The sequence below is a fragment of the Poecilia reticulata genome, chromosome 12 (assembly GCF_904066995.2).
Source record: "Poecilia reticulata chromosome 12, P_reticulata-male-v2, whole genome shotgun sequence".
In the NCBI taxonomy this organism is placed as follows: Eukaryota; Metazoa; Chordata; class Actinopteri; order Cyprinodontiformes; family Poeciliidae; genus Poecilia; species Poecilia reticulata.
In genome coordinates, this window is record NC_088841.1 from 29,293,693 (window position 1) to 29,311,979 (window position 18,287).

General features: G+C 40.0%; 2 protein-coding genes and 1 long non-coding RNA gene across 3 annotated transcripts in view; 2 read left to right on the forward strand and 1 right to left on the reverse strand.

The window, feature by feature from the left end:
- LOC145554029 (uncharacterized) overlaps positions 1-18,287 on the reverse strand; it is a 217,841-nt gene that overhangs the window by 180,842 nt on the left and 18,712 nt on the right. The window lies entirely within an intron of this gene.
- Positions 2,899-4,377, forward strand: LOC145553995 (nuclear factor 7, ovary-like). The gene has a single exon (XM_081613215.1). It carries the CDS (start codon positions 2,910-2,912, stop codon positions 4,302-4,304), a length of 1,395 nt encoding a protein of 464 aa, XP_081469341.1. The 5' UTR covers positions 2,899-2,909; the 3' UTR covers positions 4,305-4,377.
- LOC145554005 (nuclear factor 7, brain-like) lies at positions 11,303-17,903 on the forward strand. Its single transcript, XM_081613224.1, has 2 exons — positions 11,303-13,910; positions 13,982-17,903. Exon 2 carries the CDS (start codon positions 13,999-14,001, stop codon positions 15,148-15,150), a length of 1,152 nt encoding a protein of 383 aa, XP_081469350.1. The 5' UTR covers positions 11,303-13,910; positions 13,982-13,998; the 3' UTR covers positions 15,151-17,903.

Here is an 18,287-nt window from a genome sequence, read left to right on the forward strand (position 1 = left end):
CAAGAAAAGAAACTACTCTCGTTTTCTTGGGATTGCAACCATGACTGACTCCATTTACTGCCTCATCTCAAACAATAAGCACTCTTGGCATACCTTTCATTTCCTGGGGGTCACTTTGTCCTTCGGAGCTTTTGGGGGGTTGATGTGTTGGTCTAGTCACATTGATGATGTTTGAAGGTGGGATTTAACTCAGAGGCTCAGGCTGGAGTTCAGAAAATCTGTTTTTTAGTGGGATTCCCACGGAGTCGGAATGTTTTGAGACTTGGGCTGGTCCTTTGCTCTTGGGAGCAGGGTCGGTGGAGCCGTTTTGGGTCCAGCTGCTTGTTTGCTATTCCTTGGCGGAGCAGGTGTTGAGGTTGAAGGTGGGTTTCAGCTCAAAGCCGGCCACTCTGATTCGTCCAGGTGAGGGGTTTTTCCCGTTAGTTGTCTCATGGGATCTGCAGTATGAGACTTTTGTTTCGGCTTGGCGCCCTGAGCGATCCAGGGTGAGCTGTTTGGTGCGGGGTGTACAACTTCTCCGCTGATTTGAGGAAGAGTTGTTTCATATCTACAGGTAGGGTTGATCTCAAAATTCACCTCTAGCCGTTGAATCTTCATTTCTATATACTGAAGTTGTTGTAGAATACTGCTAATGTCCTTGGGGTCGGACGGGGGCATTTTGCCCTAGTTCAACATGGAGATGAAGAAAAGTAAGGTAAAAATAAAAGTGAGAAAATCTTCCAGTCTTTAGGTCTGAAGTGATCCAGTTATGATGTCGATAATGTAAATATAACTAAAAAATTGTAACTTTAAAAATAATTCACAGGCAAAGTTATCAGTAAGGACCAGAGAGAGCAGGATAAGCTGTTCCTCCTTCAGCTGCCAGATACAGAATCAAAAATCTGAGATTCTGAAAAAAGACTTTAATATTTCTCTGGACACTATGGGAAAATTAAAAATAATATGACTTACAATTTATTCATCAAACTTAATGAGACATTTTACAGTTTTACAGTTTGTAATGCCGTTTTTTCTTACTGGTTTTTCCTGCTTATAGAAACTGGCATCTATTATATTTTCTTCATCTCTGTCACAGCAGAGCAGAATCTCCTGTAAATGTTTCAACGTTTCCTGATTGGTTTGACTCAGATCTCATTCAGCTGTTCAGTCTCTGTTTTATGCACAGTAACCAAAGATGAATCACCTGTTTCTGACCATTAGAAGGTAAAAAGATCAGTATGAACTAAAGTATCTGTTTAAAACTCTGTCACTGAAATTCTTAGTTTGCAATCAGAGCAATGACTGTGTTGCTCTTTGCCAGTTTGGATGGAGGAGGAGACACTAAATCATTAGAGGGTCATTATTTTACTGCAGCAGCTCTTATTGTTATTTTATTAATTTCTTCTTCTCTGGATTAATTTTTGTTTAATATTTTAAGTAAATGTGACCTGTAAAATACTCCAGCTGAAAACTGGAGTATTTACTGTTTTCCAGTTTTCAGATTGAAAAAATATCAGGACATTGATTGAATTTAAATCAAAACATTTCTGATTCTGATCCAGTTGTTCTGAAAACAGGACAAACTTTCCTCAACACCAAACATCATTTTCACCTCCAGAGTATGAAACTGACAGAAAAACAGCAAACAGAAGGAAACTGAACATGAAATGTCTTCATTTGAATTTCATAGATAGTGGAGACCCTGGAAGAGTTTTATGAGAGGAAAAATATATTTTCACTTAAAGCAGGAACAAAGTCATGAATCAGAAAAAGCTGTAGTGTTTTAATAAAACTGCAGATTAAGATTAAATCCTCTAGAGGGCGCCACATCTCCGCCTCTGGACTGATTCCAACAAGAACACCTGGAAAAACAGGAAACAGTTCAGACAGAAAACTTGTTGAGTAAACACCCTGAGGATGAACTTTACACCTGAGGATGAACTTTACACCTGAGGATGAACTTTACACCTGAGGATGAACTCTGACTCCTGCCTTCGTCTCCGACTGAAATCAAACTAACTCTGAACAGGGAGAACAGAGAGAGAACTGAGCAACTAGACGCTGAAACACAGACTGCTGCAGGAGGAAAAACAAGCCAATAAAAGTAAGTTCAGAAAGTTTCTACAGGAGAGAAACTGACTTCTAGGTTTGACTTTCTGTCTGCTGTGGTTTTAGCTTCACAAAAATAAAATTATGAAAATATGACTTTGATAAATGAACATATATAAAAAATATTGCTGTTATTTTTTGTCTTGTGTAACTTTACAAATTGACTCCATAAATCTGTGGCTTGTTAATTATTTAGCTCTAAACTGAATATTAAATTTTGTTTTTGATGATTTAATTATTTTTTTGTTGCAGATATTAATTTAATCACATTTGGTTCTGTGTCTGTCTTCTACTCTTTAAGCCAAATAAATTTAGTGAGTTTCAGATTTTGAACCTAAATGTGAGTTTGTGAAAGAAAAACTTCATGTTTAGTTTATTGAAACTGGAGGAAAATGTTTTGTTCAAAGTGTCTGAGCTGAATTCACTGTCATGTTAATAAAATTCATTATCAGATCAGAAATCTAGTTCATCCAATTTAAAACAAGAATTTGAATTATTCTAAAGTAAAATAAGTTGATATTTAAACTTGTTGATTTACATGACTAACAGGTGGACTTTGATTTTCAAGATAAACCATCTTCAAATGTTTTACAGTGTTGTTGGTTTTATGACTGGCTGGTTTGATGATTTATTCATAAAACTTAATGAGACATTATACATGTAATACAGTTTTTTTTTTTACTGTGGAGACCCTGGAAGAGTTTTATGAGAGGAAAAATATATTTTCACTTGAGTAAGTTCAGAAAGTTTCTACAGGAAAGAAACTGACTTCCTGGTTTGACTTTCTGTCTGCCGTGGTTTCAGATTCACTCTGAGACAAAATGGCTTCCAGATCAGACGATGATCTCTGCTGTCCGGTCTGTCTGGAAATATTTAAGGATCCGGTTCTTCTATCATGTAGCCACAGCTTCTGTAAGGAGTGTCTGCAGAAATACTGGAGAGTGAAACCAGGGAGAGATTGTCCAGTTTGTAAGGCGATATCATTCATCAAAGATCCTCCCTGTAATCTGGCTCTGAAGAATCTGTGTGAGTCTTTCTTACAGCAGAGAAACCAAAAAGCTTCAGAGGATCTCTGCTCTCTGCACTCTGAGAAACTCAAACTCTTCTGTCTGGACCATCAGCAGCCAGTCTGTCATATTTGCAGAGATTCAGAAAAACACACCAACCACAGATTCAGACCCATCGATGAAGCTGCTCAGCAACACAAGAAGAAGCTTCAGGAAACTCTGGAGCCTTTAAAGAAGAAGCTGGAGCTCAGGAAGAAAGTTCAGGAGGAGTTTGATCAGACAGCAGAACACCTGAAGGTCCAGGCCCGACACACAGAGAGGCAGATTAGGGAGCAGTTTAAGCAGCTTCATCAGTTTCTAGCAGAGGAAGAGGAGGCCAGGCTGGCTGCACTGAGGGAGGAAGAGGAGCAGAAGAGAGGGATGATGAAGGAGAAGATGGAGGCTCTGAGCAGAGAGATAGCAGCTCTTTCAGACACAGTCAGAGCCACAGAGGAGGAGCTGAGAGCTGCAAACGTCTCATTCCTGCACAACTACAAGGCTGCAGTGGAAAGAGTCCAGCGCTGCCCCCTGCTGGAGGATCCACAGCTGCCCTCAGGAGCTCTGATGGACCAGGCCAAACATCTGGGCAACCTGGCCTTCAACATCTGGAGCAACATGGAGACCATGGTGACCTACACTCCTCTGGTTCTGGACCCAAACACGGCTGGTCCAGAACTCCATCTGTCTGAAGATCTGACCAATGGGAGGACAGGAGAGAAACAGCAGCTTCCTGATAATCCAGAGAGATTTGGTGATATTTACCGCTGCTCTATTCTGAGTTCTGAGGGTTTTAACTCAGGGATCCACAGCTGGGATGTTGATGTTGGAGACAGTTCTTACTGGGTACTTGGTGTGTTAGAAGAGTCTGTTCAGAGAAAGAGAAGAATAAAGTCTGGATTGTTGTTGTTTATATGGTTCTATTCAGGTGAATACTCAGCTCGTTCTCCTCCAGCTCCTTCCACTGGTCTCTCAGTCCAGAAGAATCTCCAGAAGATCAGAGTGAATCTGGACTGGGACAGAGGAAAACTGTCCTTCTCTGATCTGGATACTAACACACACATACACACCTTCACACACACCTTCACTGGCAAGATGTTTCCATTCTTCAACACTAATAAAACATTAAAGATCGTACCGATGAAGATCTCAGTGATGAAGCAGCAGCTCTGATGATATCAGCATGAAGAACAAAGTCCAGATAAAAACTTATTGATCAGATTGAAACTGTGAGTTTTAAAGAGGAAACTGGAGATGATCTGATCATCTGGAGATGATCTGATCATCTTCTTCATCTCTGATCAGATTCATCTCCAGGCTGCTGGAAGCAGCAGGGCAGCGTTAATCTTTCTCATCTGACTCTTTAGTCTGAGTTCAGCTCTGATTCTGAAATCACTCAGAGTGAGAGGTCTTGTTTTTTGTTCATCTCTGTGTAATTATTTCTGTTTTTCAGAAACTGATGTATAAAAAATGTAATTTTATTGAATATGTGAGCAAAAATGGTCCCAGCAATATGTTTATTTTACAAACTAAATAATTATTTTGCTGACTAAATTATTTAGCTCCAAACTGAATATTTAGTTTTCTTTTGTCCTATTTTGTCATTTTATGTTACATTTATGGATAATTGTCATTTTCCTTAAAATACCTAAAATAATAATTAAAATACCATGTCTAATGATGTAATTTTTAAATATTTAATGATCTTCTGATCAGGACTTGAGTCGATTTTTTACGAAATAGATTTTTACTCTTGAATCATTTGGATGGAAACTTTTTACTTTTGATTAAATGTTTCACTCTAACTGAAGTACAACTTTTGGCCATGAGTAACTATAATAACTGCTTAGGTTAATATTAATAAATCTACTAATTTAGATCTTGAGCCAAGATTGAAACAAGAATTTGAAGTAATATTAACAGTAAATTGACTTTAATTTTCAAGTTAAACCACCTTGAAGTGTTTTACAGTGTAGTTGGTTTTATGGCTGGTTTGATGTTTTATTGATCAAACTTAATGAAACGTTTTACATGTAATACAGTTTTTTAAATAGTTAATTTTTAATGACTAAGTTTAAACAATTAAAGTTGTAAAACAAAAAATGATGTGACTGGGTTTCATTGAAGTTCTGAGAAGTGAAACGGGGAACCGGACACAATGTCCTTCACCAGCAGGTGGCAGTAAAGTCCCTGTAAGTTGGTTGCCGTCCGTCTTCAGACGGTAAAAGAAGAGGATGAACTTTCCCGGCGCTCCGGTCCAAGTGACGGTAAGCAAGCAGAGAAATCCTGATCTGTTACTTCCAGATGTTTCCTAACCGTGTAGTTTATATCACACCACATCAGTATTTATTCATTTATGTAGTTTGTGGTTAATTTAAGCAGTTTTATCTGGGTCACGTTGCTGAACCAGACAATACCAATGCACGTTAGCATCACAGCTAACAAGCTAGCTACTTGACGCCATCTTGGCTAGTTTCGTAATGCGGTTTGATTCTGGGTTAATTTAACCCTTTGCAGTCGGTTTTCATGGCGGTTAAAATAACTAGTCAGTAGCTAAGCAAGGCGGATAGCATTGCTTTTGTTCACAACATTTAGCATATTCATTTAGTAATAAGTTACATGGGAGGTTCCTGGTTCTGTATAATGTATTTTAGTTGGTGTTTTGTTAACTGCATTTTCTCTGGCAGGTCAAAGGCTTCATCAGGGAGATATCAGTGCAGTTTCCCTGGAAATCCCTCCATGTTAAAGGAGCACAAAGCGTTACTGTCTCTGCTGGATCGACCCATAAACAAGTGAGAACAAGACGACTAAAGGATAAAAGTCAGTTTGTTGTTATCTTGATAGAAAGGTGAACATTTTGAGAGTACACTGTGTTCAGTGTCATGTTAACAAGATCATAAAATTCATCCTTATGACTTTAAAACCTGTTTTTAGAACAGTTCCTTGACATGATCCACTCATAAGTATGAACACATCTTCACAGAAATAGCTCTACAGACATGTAGTTAAGATATTTTTCCCCTTTTCCACCAGAAAGACTCAAATCTATTGTTCCAGGTAAGAGGTAACAGAAATGTCCCTCCTCAGTCTCAGAGTTGCAGCTTTGTCCTCCATTAAGTTGACAGTCTTCAGCTCTGGATCCATTGTTCCAGGGCAGGTGGATGTGGTTTCAGCCAGTTTGCAGTAATAACCTGATGAGCAATTAACCCAAGGGCTTCAACATATAAACTATGAATTTCTCCAGCAGCAATGTTTATATCATCTAAAACTAAACGGTGAATTTCAAAGGTTGTAGTGAAGTTTAATATTTTCCCCTGTTTCAGAATAGAGTTTTACCATAGGACACTCCCAAAATATGTGGGAAAAATCCGCCATTTGTCCACATTTCTCCCAGCAGAGGGCGCTAGCATTACTATCATAACTGGGTTTTACCTTTGGGGTTGTAAAAAATCTCATTCTTAGTTTCCAGCTAAACTCTCCCCAGTTTGGACTCGGGCTGAAACGATTCCTCTAATAATTCGACTACCTCGATTACTGAAAATCCTCGAGGTAAATCAATCTGCCTCCAAGCTTCGTTAATTAAATTATAATAAATAATACTGTTAAACTATTTAGCGCACTGCGGTCTAGCCGGAAGGTTTTTGTGTTGCACAATGCAAACGTTTGACGCGTTTGTGCCATAGTTTGTAGCTACGGAGGGAAACGGAGATGCTTAGAAGAAGAAGGAATGAAAGCGACAAAAACTGTCAAAGTTTGGGAACATTTTAGTCTAAAGAGAAAAGACAACACAGCTCAATGCATCCACTGCAAAGCAGAATTGACGAACCACAACAGCTCATCATGCAGCATCTGAAGAGAAAACAGCCGCTGTTTGCATCAAACTCGTCCACAGCTGCTAACAGGTATCGTTTATGTTCTCTTTGCTAAATATGTTAATCTAAAAGTGTGATAATCTGTCATGTTATAAACGTAAACTGAAGCGTGTTGTTAACGTTTCATCTACCGACTAAACACAGCAGCTACTTGGTGTCTGTAAATTATGTGAGTAAAAAACTATCCAGGACTTTATGTAAGTTTGTTAACAATAAAAGCTGCAGCCACAGATTGAAGGCATAAACTGAAACACATTTATTTAATGCTGTACTTCCATCCTAATTTAAATTGAATATTTAGGGTGAATATTTAGTTAGTAGGGCTTTTTTCTTGCTATTGTATCAAACCTCCCACATAAATGAAAGTTTTAAATCCATAAATAAAGTATAACTGACTTCCTAAAGCTACTATGATTGCAGCAGAGTTATCAGAAAGTGTAGATTCTCCCTTAACAATATAATCTAATGATATCTAATGAAGAGCACCTGAAATATATTTATTAAGACATAACAAGGAACAAACCAGTAATCATTTTCTCATGCTTCTTTTCAGTAAATGGAAGAGTCGTACGATGAACAGCTTCGTTCAAATGGTTCCAGGATGTTCGGTTGTTCAAGCAGCTGAGTTCACAAACAGCATTTAAACCTGATCATCACAGACATGCAGCCGCTGTCCGTGGTGGAGGATGAAGGACTCCAGAAGATGATCTCCACCTTCAGTCCACATCATGTCCTTCCTTCCAGAACCTACTCTGTAAAAACGGTGGAGAAAAAGTATGAAGAAATCAGAGACGAGTTGAGAAACATCCTAAAGAGACGGCAGCTTTGCTCTCAGCAGACATTTGGACCAGTGTTCCCACAGAGGTGCATCTTGGGATGACAAGCCACTTTCTTGGAGAGGACTGGAAAATGGAGTCCCACCGTCTGACAACAATGAAGAAAGACACACAGCAGCAAACATTGCAGAGTGGCTGGAAGATGTTATTGCAAAGTTTGATGCTCCATCTGAGAAAGTCACAGCTGTCATCCAGGATAATGGTGCCAATATTGTAGCAGCAGTGAAGATTTAGGCAGAAAAGCATAAGTGGGTATCTGTGCAGTGTGCAGGGCTCATCCTGACCTTGGTGGTACAGAACGCTCTGAAGAGCAACCAGAGCATCTCTCAGTGTGTGGCAGCTGCAATATGTCTTGTTAAACATTTAAAAAAGTAAACTGGCTTGGACAAAGCTGAAGGATGAGCAGCAGCAGATGGGCACAGCATCACACATGTTCATCCAAGTTTTAGGCCCTCATTGGAACAGGACTTTCCACATGATGTCCAGGCTGCTGGACCAAAGAAGGCCGATAACTGCTGCACTGTCTGACCCAGCATTGACGCCACCAGAAAAACTATTCCTTGATCTATTTATAACTATTCCTGCACTCAGCAAACTCAAAGATTTAGTCCTGGAATAAACCCAAAAAGTAATACATACAATCAACAGAATAGAATGGAGTAAAATTCCTTTTTCTAACCTAATATAATGTTCAATCCTAAGTATAAAAATGAACACAATCATTTTCCAAGATCCCCTTCACCATAAACCTGGACAATTTTCTAATACTAAACAAAACATTTTCATAACACACAACTTCCATTTGATTCTGATATAGTCACAGATGATACAATTTCAAATACATTCATCATTGACTAAATGATTTTAAAACTAGATAATACAAATTTCCAGTCAGAGCATACTATTAATAACTAAGAAAATGTCTTAGAAATTAAATGTTATTGGTTTTAAAACATTTTGTGTTATATTCAGTTTTTGCACCATCTCAGATGTTAGTTTTGGAAGACTTCTCATCCTGCTTGCTTGAACCAACCAAAGTTCCCTTTCCCAGAGTGATTCAAATGATACTGCCTCCTTCCTGCATATGTTAATTTTATGACCTCCTGTCTTCTGATAACCCCACAGGGGTTCCAGCAGAAGTTCACCTGCAGATATCTATTTTTTCTTTCCTTTATTTCCAATACTTACCAAGCAATAGTTTAGTTTCAAACCACTAAGAGAAACCTGTACAAAATTAAGAAATGTGTTCAAAAAAGATTAAACTGTATTAACCCTTCTAGACTGGAACGTGTCTGCGCCAACACCTCTAAATTTGCAGTATCGTAATTCCACCACACGTAGCGCTATCTGAAAAATTCCAACGGTTTCTGAAAGGGCAGACGTTGCACTTTCCAGCAAGTATCGGGTTAATATGGAAACTTCGCAGCTGCAGCTGAAGAGAGTGTAATTATTCCAGGGGGCACTTGTTTAATAGACGGTAAATTGCAAAAATAACTTGCTGGATATTGAAAGTCCGGGTGTTATGGATACATGGGTAAGTATATCATCTCACAGGACATTTGAAGAACTCCTTACAATTAAAATAAGGAAGATTTATTTAGGCAGACGCTCGAAACTCCGGCGCAACAGGGTTAAACACTAAAAATAATCATTTTCCCTCAACACAACTCATCTACGTCATTATAGCTTAAGGGTGAGGAAGAAGAGTAGATTTGATTAAATGTTTCTGCTGTTTTTTCTGTGAAAGAACATTTTGTAATAATAGCATTGTGTCCAAGTGGGTTAACGGATAAAGAACTGTCAAAGATAACAGCAAAGTGATCCGACAGGGTGACATCAGTTACAGAGATATTGGAACTATTCACACCCTTACTGATAACCAGGTCCAGTGTGTGTCCCTGAGTGTGTGTTGCTTGTTTGACATGTTGTGTTAAACCAAAACTCTCTAATATATTACAGAGCTTTTTAGCCCCTCGGTCTTGGGGGTTGTCAACATGAATGTTGAAATCACCGATAATTATCAAGCAATCATAATCAATGCATATATAAGAGACAGAAGCTCATTCAAGTCCGTAAAGAAACCTTCCACATATGTTGGAGTTTTATATAGAGTTAGTGTCAAAGTTCGTTTGTGCCCTTTTAACTCAATTCCAAGATATTCAAAAGACATAAAATTACCCAAAGAGATTTTACTACAGTTTATGGTATTCTTAAATATTGAAGCCACACCTCCTCCTTTTTTGTGTTTTCTATTCTCACTTAAAAATTGTACGTAGGAGGCACTGATTCAATTAGTATGATTGCTTCACTATTGTCAATCAGCCATGTTTCTGTCAGAAATAAAACATCAATATTATGTTCGGTGATGAAATCATTAATTCAAAGAGCTTTAGCACAGAGAGATCTGGTGTTTAAAAGAGCCACTTTAAGTGACTTGGAGACTGAAAGTTCTTCAGTCTGAGGTTCCTTTAGGCAGGGGATCAGTCTGAGGTTTGAATTAAGACTGCTGTTTTTTGTATTTCTGTTTTTTGTAACTTTCCCTGTAGTGATCCGGACAGGTAATGTCCTGTTATGCGGTGCCGGGGGGCCAGACACATTCTGGAGGAAGATGGGTGTAGAGATAATATCATGACCTCAGAAATGAAGAGTGCTTTTCTCTGCGTTTTCTCTGGGAAGTCAGAGGCAGGTGGCTTAGATGAAGTGAGGGCTGCTTTGTTAGCGCTAAGGAGAGCTGTGCCGAGGCGAACCTGTTGATCTATTCCATCCGTAAATTTCATAAACTCTAGTCCGGAAGACATTTTTTCAAAGGTATTGTTGGAGCTGAAATACCATCTAAGGAGTTGTTTTTGTTAAAGGATTCTCTGCAGGCTCGAGTTCAAATTGACCTGACTCCCTTCCTTCCATTTGTGTACAAAGTGCACAGATGGACTCGGAAGGAATGTGGTCTCGAGGGATAGCATTAACAAATTTGGTCTGTTTGGTAGTTCTGAGAAGGAGCAGATGATTAGGTCTATTGAAATCATGAGGTCTTATGTCCTTGTTTGGACTCGTATTAAAGGTCGCCCAACAAACACTGGAGGAAAGCAGCTGAGAGTCTGTTGGCAAAAACAACACCCTTTCTCCATTGGTTGAAACCTTCCAATGAACACTCATGGAGACTTGAGAGTATAAAAACTGTTGAATTTGAGACTTCGGGGAGATTTTTGTTGAGAGATTTTTGTTATGGATTTTACGTGTTGAACTGACGAAACTGATTCCGTGGGTGTAATAAATCTCCGGCTCGTCTATGGCCTAGCAGCAAGAACTACGTCTCTGTGTATTATTTCCTTACTTATATTTTTGAGAATAGCCACCCTATAATTCCTCAATAGTATCTTGTGAAAGCAGTGAATGAGTGTAGGAGCAGAGAGAGAGGGGGAAGGAGGAATGACGGGGAAAGGGGGAAGAAGGGGGAGAAAAATGAGGGAGGGGGGAATGAGGAAGGGAACCAGTCATTCTGTCCCCAGTCGATGTTTTATCAGTTTGTTTTGGGACACTGTGCTTCTGATAAGCAGAGGGCTCCAGCCTAGTCAGACATCCTTGAGCCTGTTCTTCTGAAGCGATGGTCACATTTTTGTTCTTGTTGACAAAATGAAAAATGTATGCAGTGAGCAGCCTTATTCCGTGTTTGTTACAATTGCATCTGCCTCTTCCAAAGAGGTGAAAGTGCTGCCAGTAGATCCAGAGGTTATCGATGAAAGTCACTGAGCTGGCAGAGTAGGTTTTAATCAGCCATTTGTTTTATCATGTCGAGCCTGGAATGGTTTTTGTCTCCCCATTTTGTTGATGGAATTGGACCACTGAGAAATAATTTTCATTTTTAATTTTCTCATATGTCCAGAAAAATATTAAAGTCCTTTTTCAGAATATCCGATTTTTGCTTTGCCAGATCGTTGGCTCCAACATGCACAACTAAAGTCTCCATGTTTGGCTTATCAGTAGTTAGAGAGAGCACTTTGCGAGTCAAATCAGATACAGTGTCACCAAGAAAAGAAACCACTCTCGTTTTCTTGGGATTGCAAACATGACTGATTCCATTTACTGCCTCATCTCAAACAATAAGCACTCTTGGCATACTTTTCGTTTCCTGGGGGTCACTTTGTCCTTCGGAGCTTTTGGGGGGTGGATGTGCTGGTTTTGCCTCATTGTTGATGTTTGAAGGTGGGATTTAACTCAGAGGCTCAGGCTGGAGTGCAGAAAATCTGTTTTTCAGTGGGATTCCCACGGAGTCAGAATGTTTTGAGGCTTGGGCTGATCGCTTTTTCCTTGTGAGCAGGGTCGGTGGAGCCGTTTTGGGTCCAGCTGCTTGTTTGCTATTCTTTGGCGGAGCAGGTGTTGAGGTTGAAGGTGGGTTTCGGCTAAGAGCCGGCCATGCTGATTCGTCCAGGTGAGGGGTTCTTCCCATTAGTTGTCTCATGGGTTCTGCAGTGTGAGACTTTTGTTTTGGCTTGGCGCCCTGAGCGATCCAGGGTGAGCTGCTTGGTGCAGGGTGTACAACCTCTCTGGTGATTTGAGGAAGAGTTGTTTCATATCTACAGGTAGCATTGATCTCAAAGTTTACCTCCAGCCGTTGAATCTTCATTTCTATATACTGAAGTTGTTGTAGAATACTGTTAATGTCCTTGGGGTCGGACGGGGGCATTTTGCCCTAGTTCAACTTGGAGATGCAGAAAAGTAAGGTAAAAATAAAAGTGACAAAATCTCACGGTCCTTAGGTCTGAAGTGATCCAGTTATGAAGTCGATAATGTGAATAACACCATAAAAATTGTGACTTTAAAAATAATACACAGGCAAAGTTATCAGTAAGGACGAGAGAGAGCAGGATGAGCTGTTCCTCCTTCAGCTACCAGATACAGAATCAAAAATCAGAGATTCTGAAAAAAGACTAATATTTTTCTGGACACTATGGGAAAATTAAAAATCATATGGATCTTACAGTTGGTTTTTTGATTGATTCATCAAACTTAATGAGACATTTTACAGTTTTACAGTTTGTAATGCTGTTTTTTCTTACTGGTTTTTCCTGCTTATAGAAACTGGGATCTATTATATTTTCTTCATCTCTGTCACAGCAGAGCAGAATCTCCTGTAAATGTTTCAACGTTTCCTCATTGGTTTGACTCAGATCTCATTCAGCTGTTCAGTCTCTGTTATAAAACAGAGCACCCAAAGAGGAATCACTTGTTTTTGACCATTAGAAGGTAAAAAAGATCAGTATGAACTAAAGTATCTGTTTAAAACTCTGTCACTGAAATTCTCAGTTTGCAATCAGAGCAATGATTGTGTTGCTCTTTGCCAGCTTGATGGAGGAGGAGACACTGAATCATAAGAGGGTCATTATTTTACTGCAGCAGCTTTTATTGTTATATTATTAATTTATTCTTCTCTGGTTTCATTTTTGTTTAATATTTTAAGTAAATGTTAACTGTAAAATACTCCAGCTGAAAACTGGAGTATTTACTGTTTTCCATTTTTCAGATTGAAAAAATATCAGGGCATTGATTACATTTAAATCGAAACATTTCTGATTCTGATCCAGTTGTTCTGAAAACAGGACAAACTTTCCTGATCACCAAACATCATTTTCACCTTCAGAGTCTGAAACTGACAGAAAAACAGCAAACAGAAGGAAACTGAACATGAAATGTGTTCATTTGAATTTCATAGATAGTGGAGACCCTGGAAGAGTTTTATGAGAGGAAAAATATATTTTCACTTAAAGCAGGAACAAAGTCATGAATCAGAAAAAGCTGTAGTGTTTTAAAAATACTGCAGATTAAGATTAAATCCTCGAGAGGGCGCAACATCTCTGCCTAAAGACGGATTAAAACAGGATCATCTGGAAAAACCAGAAAACAGTTCAGAGAGAAAAACTCATTGAGTAAACAACCTGAGGATGAACTCTGACTCCTGCCTTCGTCTCCGACTGAAATCAAACTAACTCTGAACAAGGAGAACAGAGAGAGAACTGAGCAACTAGACGCTGAAACACAGACTGCTGCAGGAGGAAATCAAGCAAATCAAAGTAAAAGTAAGTTCATAAAGTTTCTACAGGAGAGAAACTGACTTCCTGGTTTGACTTTCTGTCTGCTGTGATTTCAGCTTCACTCTGGGACAAAATGGCTTCCAGATCAGATGATCTCTGCTCTCTGCACTCTGAGAAACTCAAACTCTTCTGTCTGAACCATCAGCAGCCAGTTTGTGTCGTCTGCAGAGATTCAGAAAAACACACCAACCACAGATTCAGACCCATCGATGAAGCTGCTCAGCAACACAAGAAGAAGCTTCAGGAAACTCTGGAGCTTTTAAATAAGAAGCTGAAGCTCAGGAAGAAAGTTCAGGAGGAGTTTGATCAGACAGCAGAACACCTGAAGGTCCAGGCCCGACACACAGAGAGGCAGATTAGGGAGCAGTTTAAGCAGCTTCATCAGTTTCTAGCAGAGGAAGAGGAGGCCAGGCTGGCTGCACTGAGGGAGGAAGAGGAGCAGAAGAGAGGGATGATGAAGGAGAAGATTGAGGCTCTGAGCAGAGAGATAGCAGCTCTTTCAGACACAGTCAGAGCCACAGAGGAGGAGCTGAGAGCTGCAGACGTCTCATTCCTGCACAACTACAAGGCTGCAGTGGAAAGAGTCCAGCGCTGCCCCCTGCTGGAGGATCCACAGCTGCCCTCAGGAGCTCTGATAGACCAGGCCAAACATCTGGGCAACCTGGCCTTCAACATCTGGAGCAACATGGAGACCATGGTGACCTACACTCCTCTGGTTCTGGACCCAAACACGGCTGGTCCAAACCTCCATCTGTCTGAAGATCTGACCAATGGGAGGGTAGGAGAGAAACAGCAGCTTCCTGATAATCCAGAGAGGATTGGTTCCTGCTTTGTTTTGAGTTCTGAGGGTTTTAACTCAGGGATCCACAGCTGGGATGTTGATGTTGGAGACAGTTCATTCTGGAGACTTGGTGTGATAGAAGAGTCTGTTCAGAGGAAGAGATATGTAGGGTCTGGACGGCTGGTTATAGAGTTCTATTCAGGTAAATATTATGCTCGTTCTCCTCCAGCTCGTTACACTCGTCTCTCAGTCCAGAAGAATCTCCAGAGGATCAGAGTGAATCTTGACTGGGCCAGAAGAAAACTGTCCTTCTCTGATCTGGATACTAACACACACATACACACCTTCAGACACACCTTCACTGACAAGATGTTTCCATACTTTGAAACTATTAAATCAGTAAAGATCGTACCGATGAAGATCTCAGTGATGAAGTTCAGATAAAAACGTATTGATCAGATTGAAACTGTGAGTTTTAAAGAGGAAACTGGAGATGATCTGATCATCTTCTTCATCTCTGATCAGATTCAGATTCATCTCCAGGCTGCTAGAAGCAGCAGGGCAGCGTTAATCTTTCTCATCTGACTCTTCAGTCTGAGTTCAGCTCTGATTCCAAAATCAGTCAGAGTGAGAAGTCTTGTTTAGTTTTCTTTTGTCTGATTTTATTTATATATTTTATTTCCATTTATGGATCATTGTCATTTTCCTTAAAATACCTAAACCTCCTCATAAATGTATATTTTTTTCTGTCTGATGATGTAATAAATAGAATAGAAATTAAAACTGAGAATGAGAGATTCTAATGTTTTCATATTAATGGCAGTGAAGTGTTTGTATTGGTGTTGGAATCAGAAACAATCAAATATGTTCCATCCATCCATCCATTTTCTTCCGCTTATCCGGGGTCGGGTCGCGGGGGCAGCAGCTTCAGAAGGGAGGCCCAGACTTCCCTCTCCCCAGCCACTTCTTCCAGCTCCTCCGGGGGAATCCCAAGGCGTTCCCAGGCCAGCCGAGAGACGTAATCCCTCCAGCGTGTCCTGGGTCTTCCCGAGGCCTCCTCCCGGTGGGACGTGCCCGGAACACCTCACCAGGGAGGCGTCCAGGAGGCATCCTTACCAGATGCCCGAGCCACCTCAACTGGCTCCTCTCGACGTGGAGGAGCAGCGGCTCTACTCTGAGTCCCTCCCGGATGACCGAGCTTCTCACCCTATCTCTAAGGGAGAGCCCAGCCACCCTGCGGAGGAAACCCATTTCGGCCGCTTGTACCCGTGATCTCGTTCTTTCGGTCATGACCCAAAGCTCATGACCATAGATGAGGGTGGGAACGTAGATCGACCGGTAAATCGAGAGCTTCGCTTTTTGGCTCAGCTCTCTCTTCACCACGACAGACCGGTACAGCGCCCGCTTCACAGTAGACGCTGCCCCAATCCGCCTGTCGATCTCCCGCTCCCTTCTTCCCTCATTCGTGAACAAGATCCCCAGATACTTAAACTCCTCCACTTGAGGCAGGACGACCCCCCTGACCCGGAGAAGGCACTCTACCCTTTTCCGGCACTACCCTTTTTTTTATTTGTTTGGCCCCAGGCTGTGATTGTATAGTGATGCCAATTTGTCTATCAGATGGTCTGTCTAAGGTGAGTTTTAACTCCACTTTCTACTGGTTTCCAGTCCTGACTGGGTTTTCTCTCTTTGAGCTGTTAGACAGAACCAGAACTGGGCCTGGTTCTGGTTCTGGCTCAGAGCTGCAGCTCCTGATTTCAAGCAGGATCTTTGATTTTCTCTGAGTTGTCATCTGTAACTCAGACAACCAGCTGAGTTTGCTCCCAGTTTTATAGTGGAGTCAAAGTGGTACCAGTAGGTTCTGAGTGTTTGTGGCCCGGCTGAGATATCTGGGTTCTGGTTGGTGGATGGAAAATATTTCAATATGAAGTCAATAATTTATTGATCAGAGAGGATTTATCTGGGCTTTTATCAGTAGATTGAATCAGTCTGTGGTGACAGAGGACAGCTGATCATATTTCAATCAATTATTGATCAATAATAAGTGATTATGGTGACATAGCAACACAGCGCCCCCTAGAGTATTTAAAAACATCCACAGCTGTTATTTAGACCTGAACAGAGTTAAAACGTCAAAACCTGTAAAAACTATTGGACCCGATTTACACACCCAGCAGGAAGTCAGCCATTTTGGATCAAATGTTTTGTTTTATTTTTAATTTCTTTATATTTTTGACATTTTGACCTTACAAGTAAAAAGTTTACTAAAACTCTGAGATTTGGTTGTGAAAGCTCAGATGTTTAAGTTTCTTTAATACCAAGAAAACTTTCCTCCACTCCAACCATCGCTCTATTTCTGAGTTTTTAAAATAATTTAGCAAATATTTGATTAATTATTGGTTCAATCAAAGTAATAATTTACTTTTAATAGTAACTGTTTAAATGTTTTATATTTTAATCACTGAAATCTTTCACTGATATTTCCAGCCTTCATTTTCTCCTTTAGTCTGAACTTGTTTTAATGAAACAAATCAAAGTTCCTGGTGAAGTAAATAAATATACTTGTTAAATCTTTATCTATTTTTGGTTCAGTGCTAAATGTCTGTGTTTATGTAATATAAATGAACTGAGAGTCTCTTTAGAATCACTGCAGCTTTTCCTCTTTGGGTTGGTGGCAGGATTTTGACCTTTGACCCAAATGGCTGCAGTGAGTATTTTAGTTTCCAAGTAAAACTGTAGCAAATGTGTTAAGTTGTTGTTTAGCCATCTGGGAACCTAAGTTGGGCTTTTCAAGCCAGAATAGCAGAAAACTAGAGGAGCTTTCTGCAGCTGATGCTGCCACCTGGTGGCAGGAGCCACACATTACAGTCAGATGGCAAAAAGCAAGAGGTGAAGATGTTTACATCTCAACCTGAAGGAAATCAGACGAACAGTCAGGAACGTCATTTCTTGTAAAGAAAGATGTGATAAATGTATTTTTATACCACAGATGTCTTTTTAATAGTTTGCTCTGACATTGTAGCTTTCATGATTACATAATTATGTTTTTCTTCAGGGGTCTGTGCTTGTGTGTTTTAAATAAGTACTAGGGTATTTATAGTTCCCATTCCAACTGCATAAAATAAACTATTGATGAAATAAAGTCTGAAACATAATGAATCTTCATGTTTTCCAGGTAAAAGATGGCAGAGAAACAGGAAGAGGATTTTGGTAAGTGATCAGAAGAAGAAATGAAGAATCTTAACGGAACAAACTGACGAATCACAGCCTGTGTTGCTGCCATGTGATGAAGCTCAGCCTCAGTGTGTTTGTTTTCATGCTTCCTGTTCAGTGAAGCTTTGGTGAAACTAAAAGGAACCGAAGTGAAGAACAGGCCAGCAGCTCTGATACTTCAGGAATATTTACTATATACACTGATTAACTTATCCAGTAATTACATCATTTATCAATAATATATGTCAGACATTCTGTGTCTTTTATTCCAACACTTGGTGTCAGATATGTTAAAGTTTAGAGATGGAGATGAAGAAAGAAAAGTGATGAAAATGTTAATCAGTCAATATTTTCATCACAATATTCAC

Bases quoted from the DNA above. Each gene is read 5' to 3' on its own strand.
- LOC145553995 (XM_081613215.1), top strand. From the start codon at position 2,910: ATGGCTTCCAGATCAGACGATGATCTCTGCTGTCCGGTCTGTCTGGAA.
- LOC145554005 (XM_081613224.1), top strand. From the start codon at position 13,999: ATGGCTTCCAGATCAGATGATCTCTGCTCTCTGCACTCTGAGAAACTC.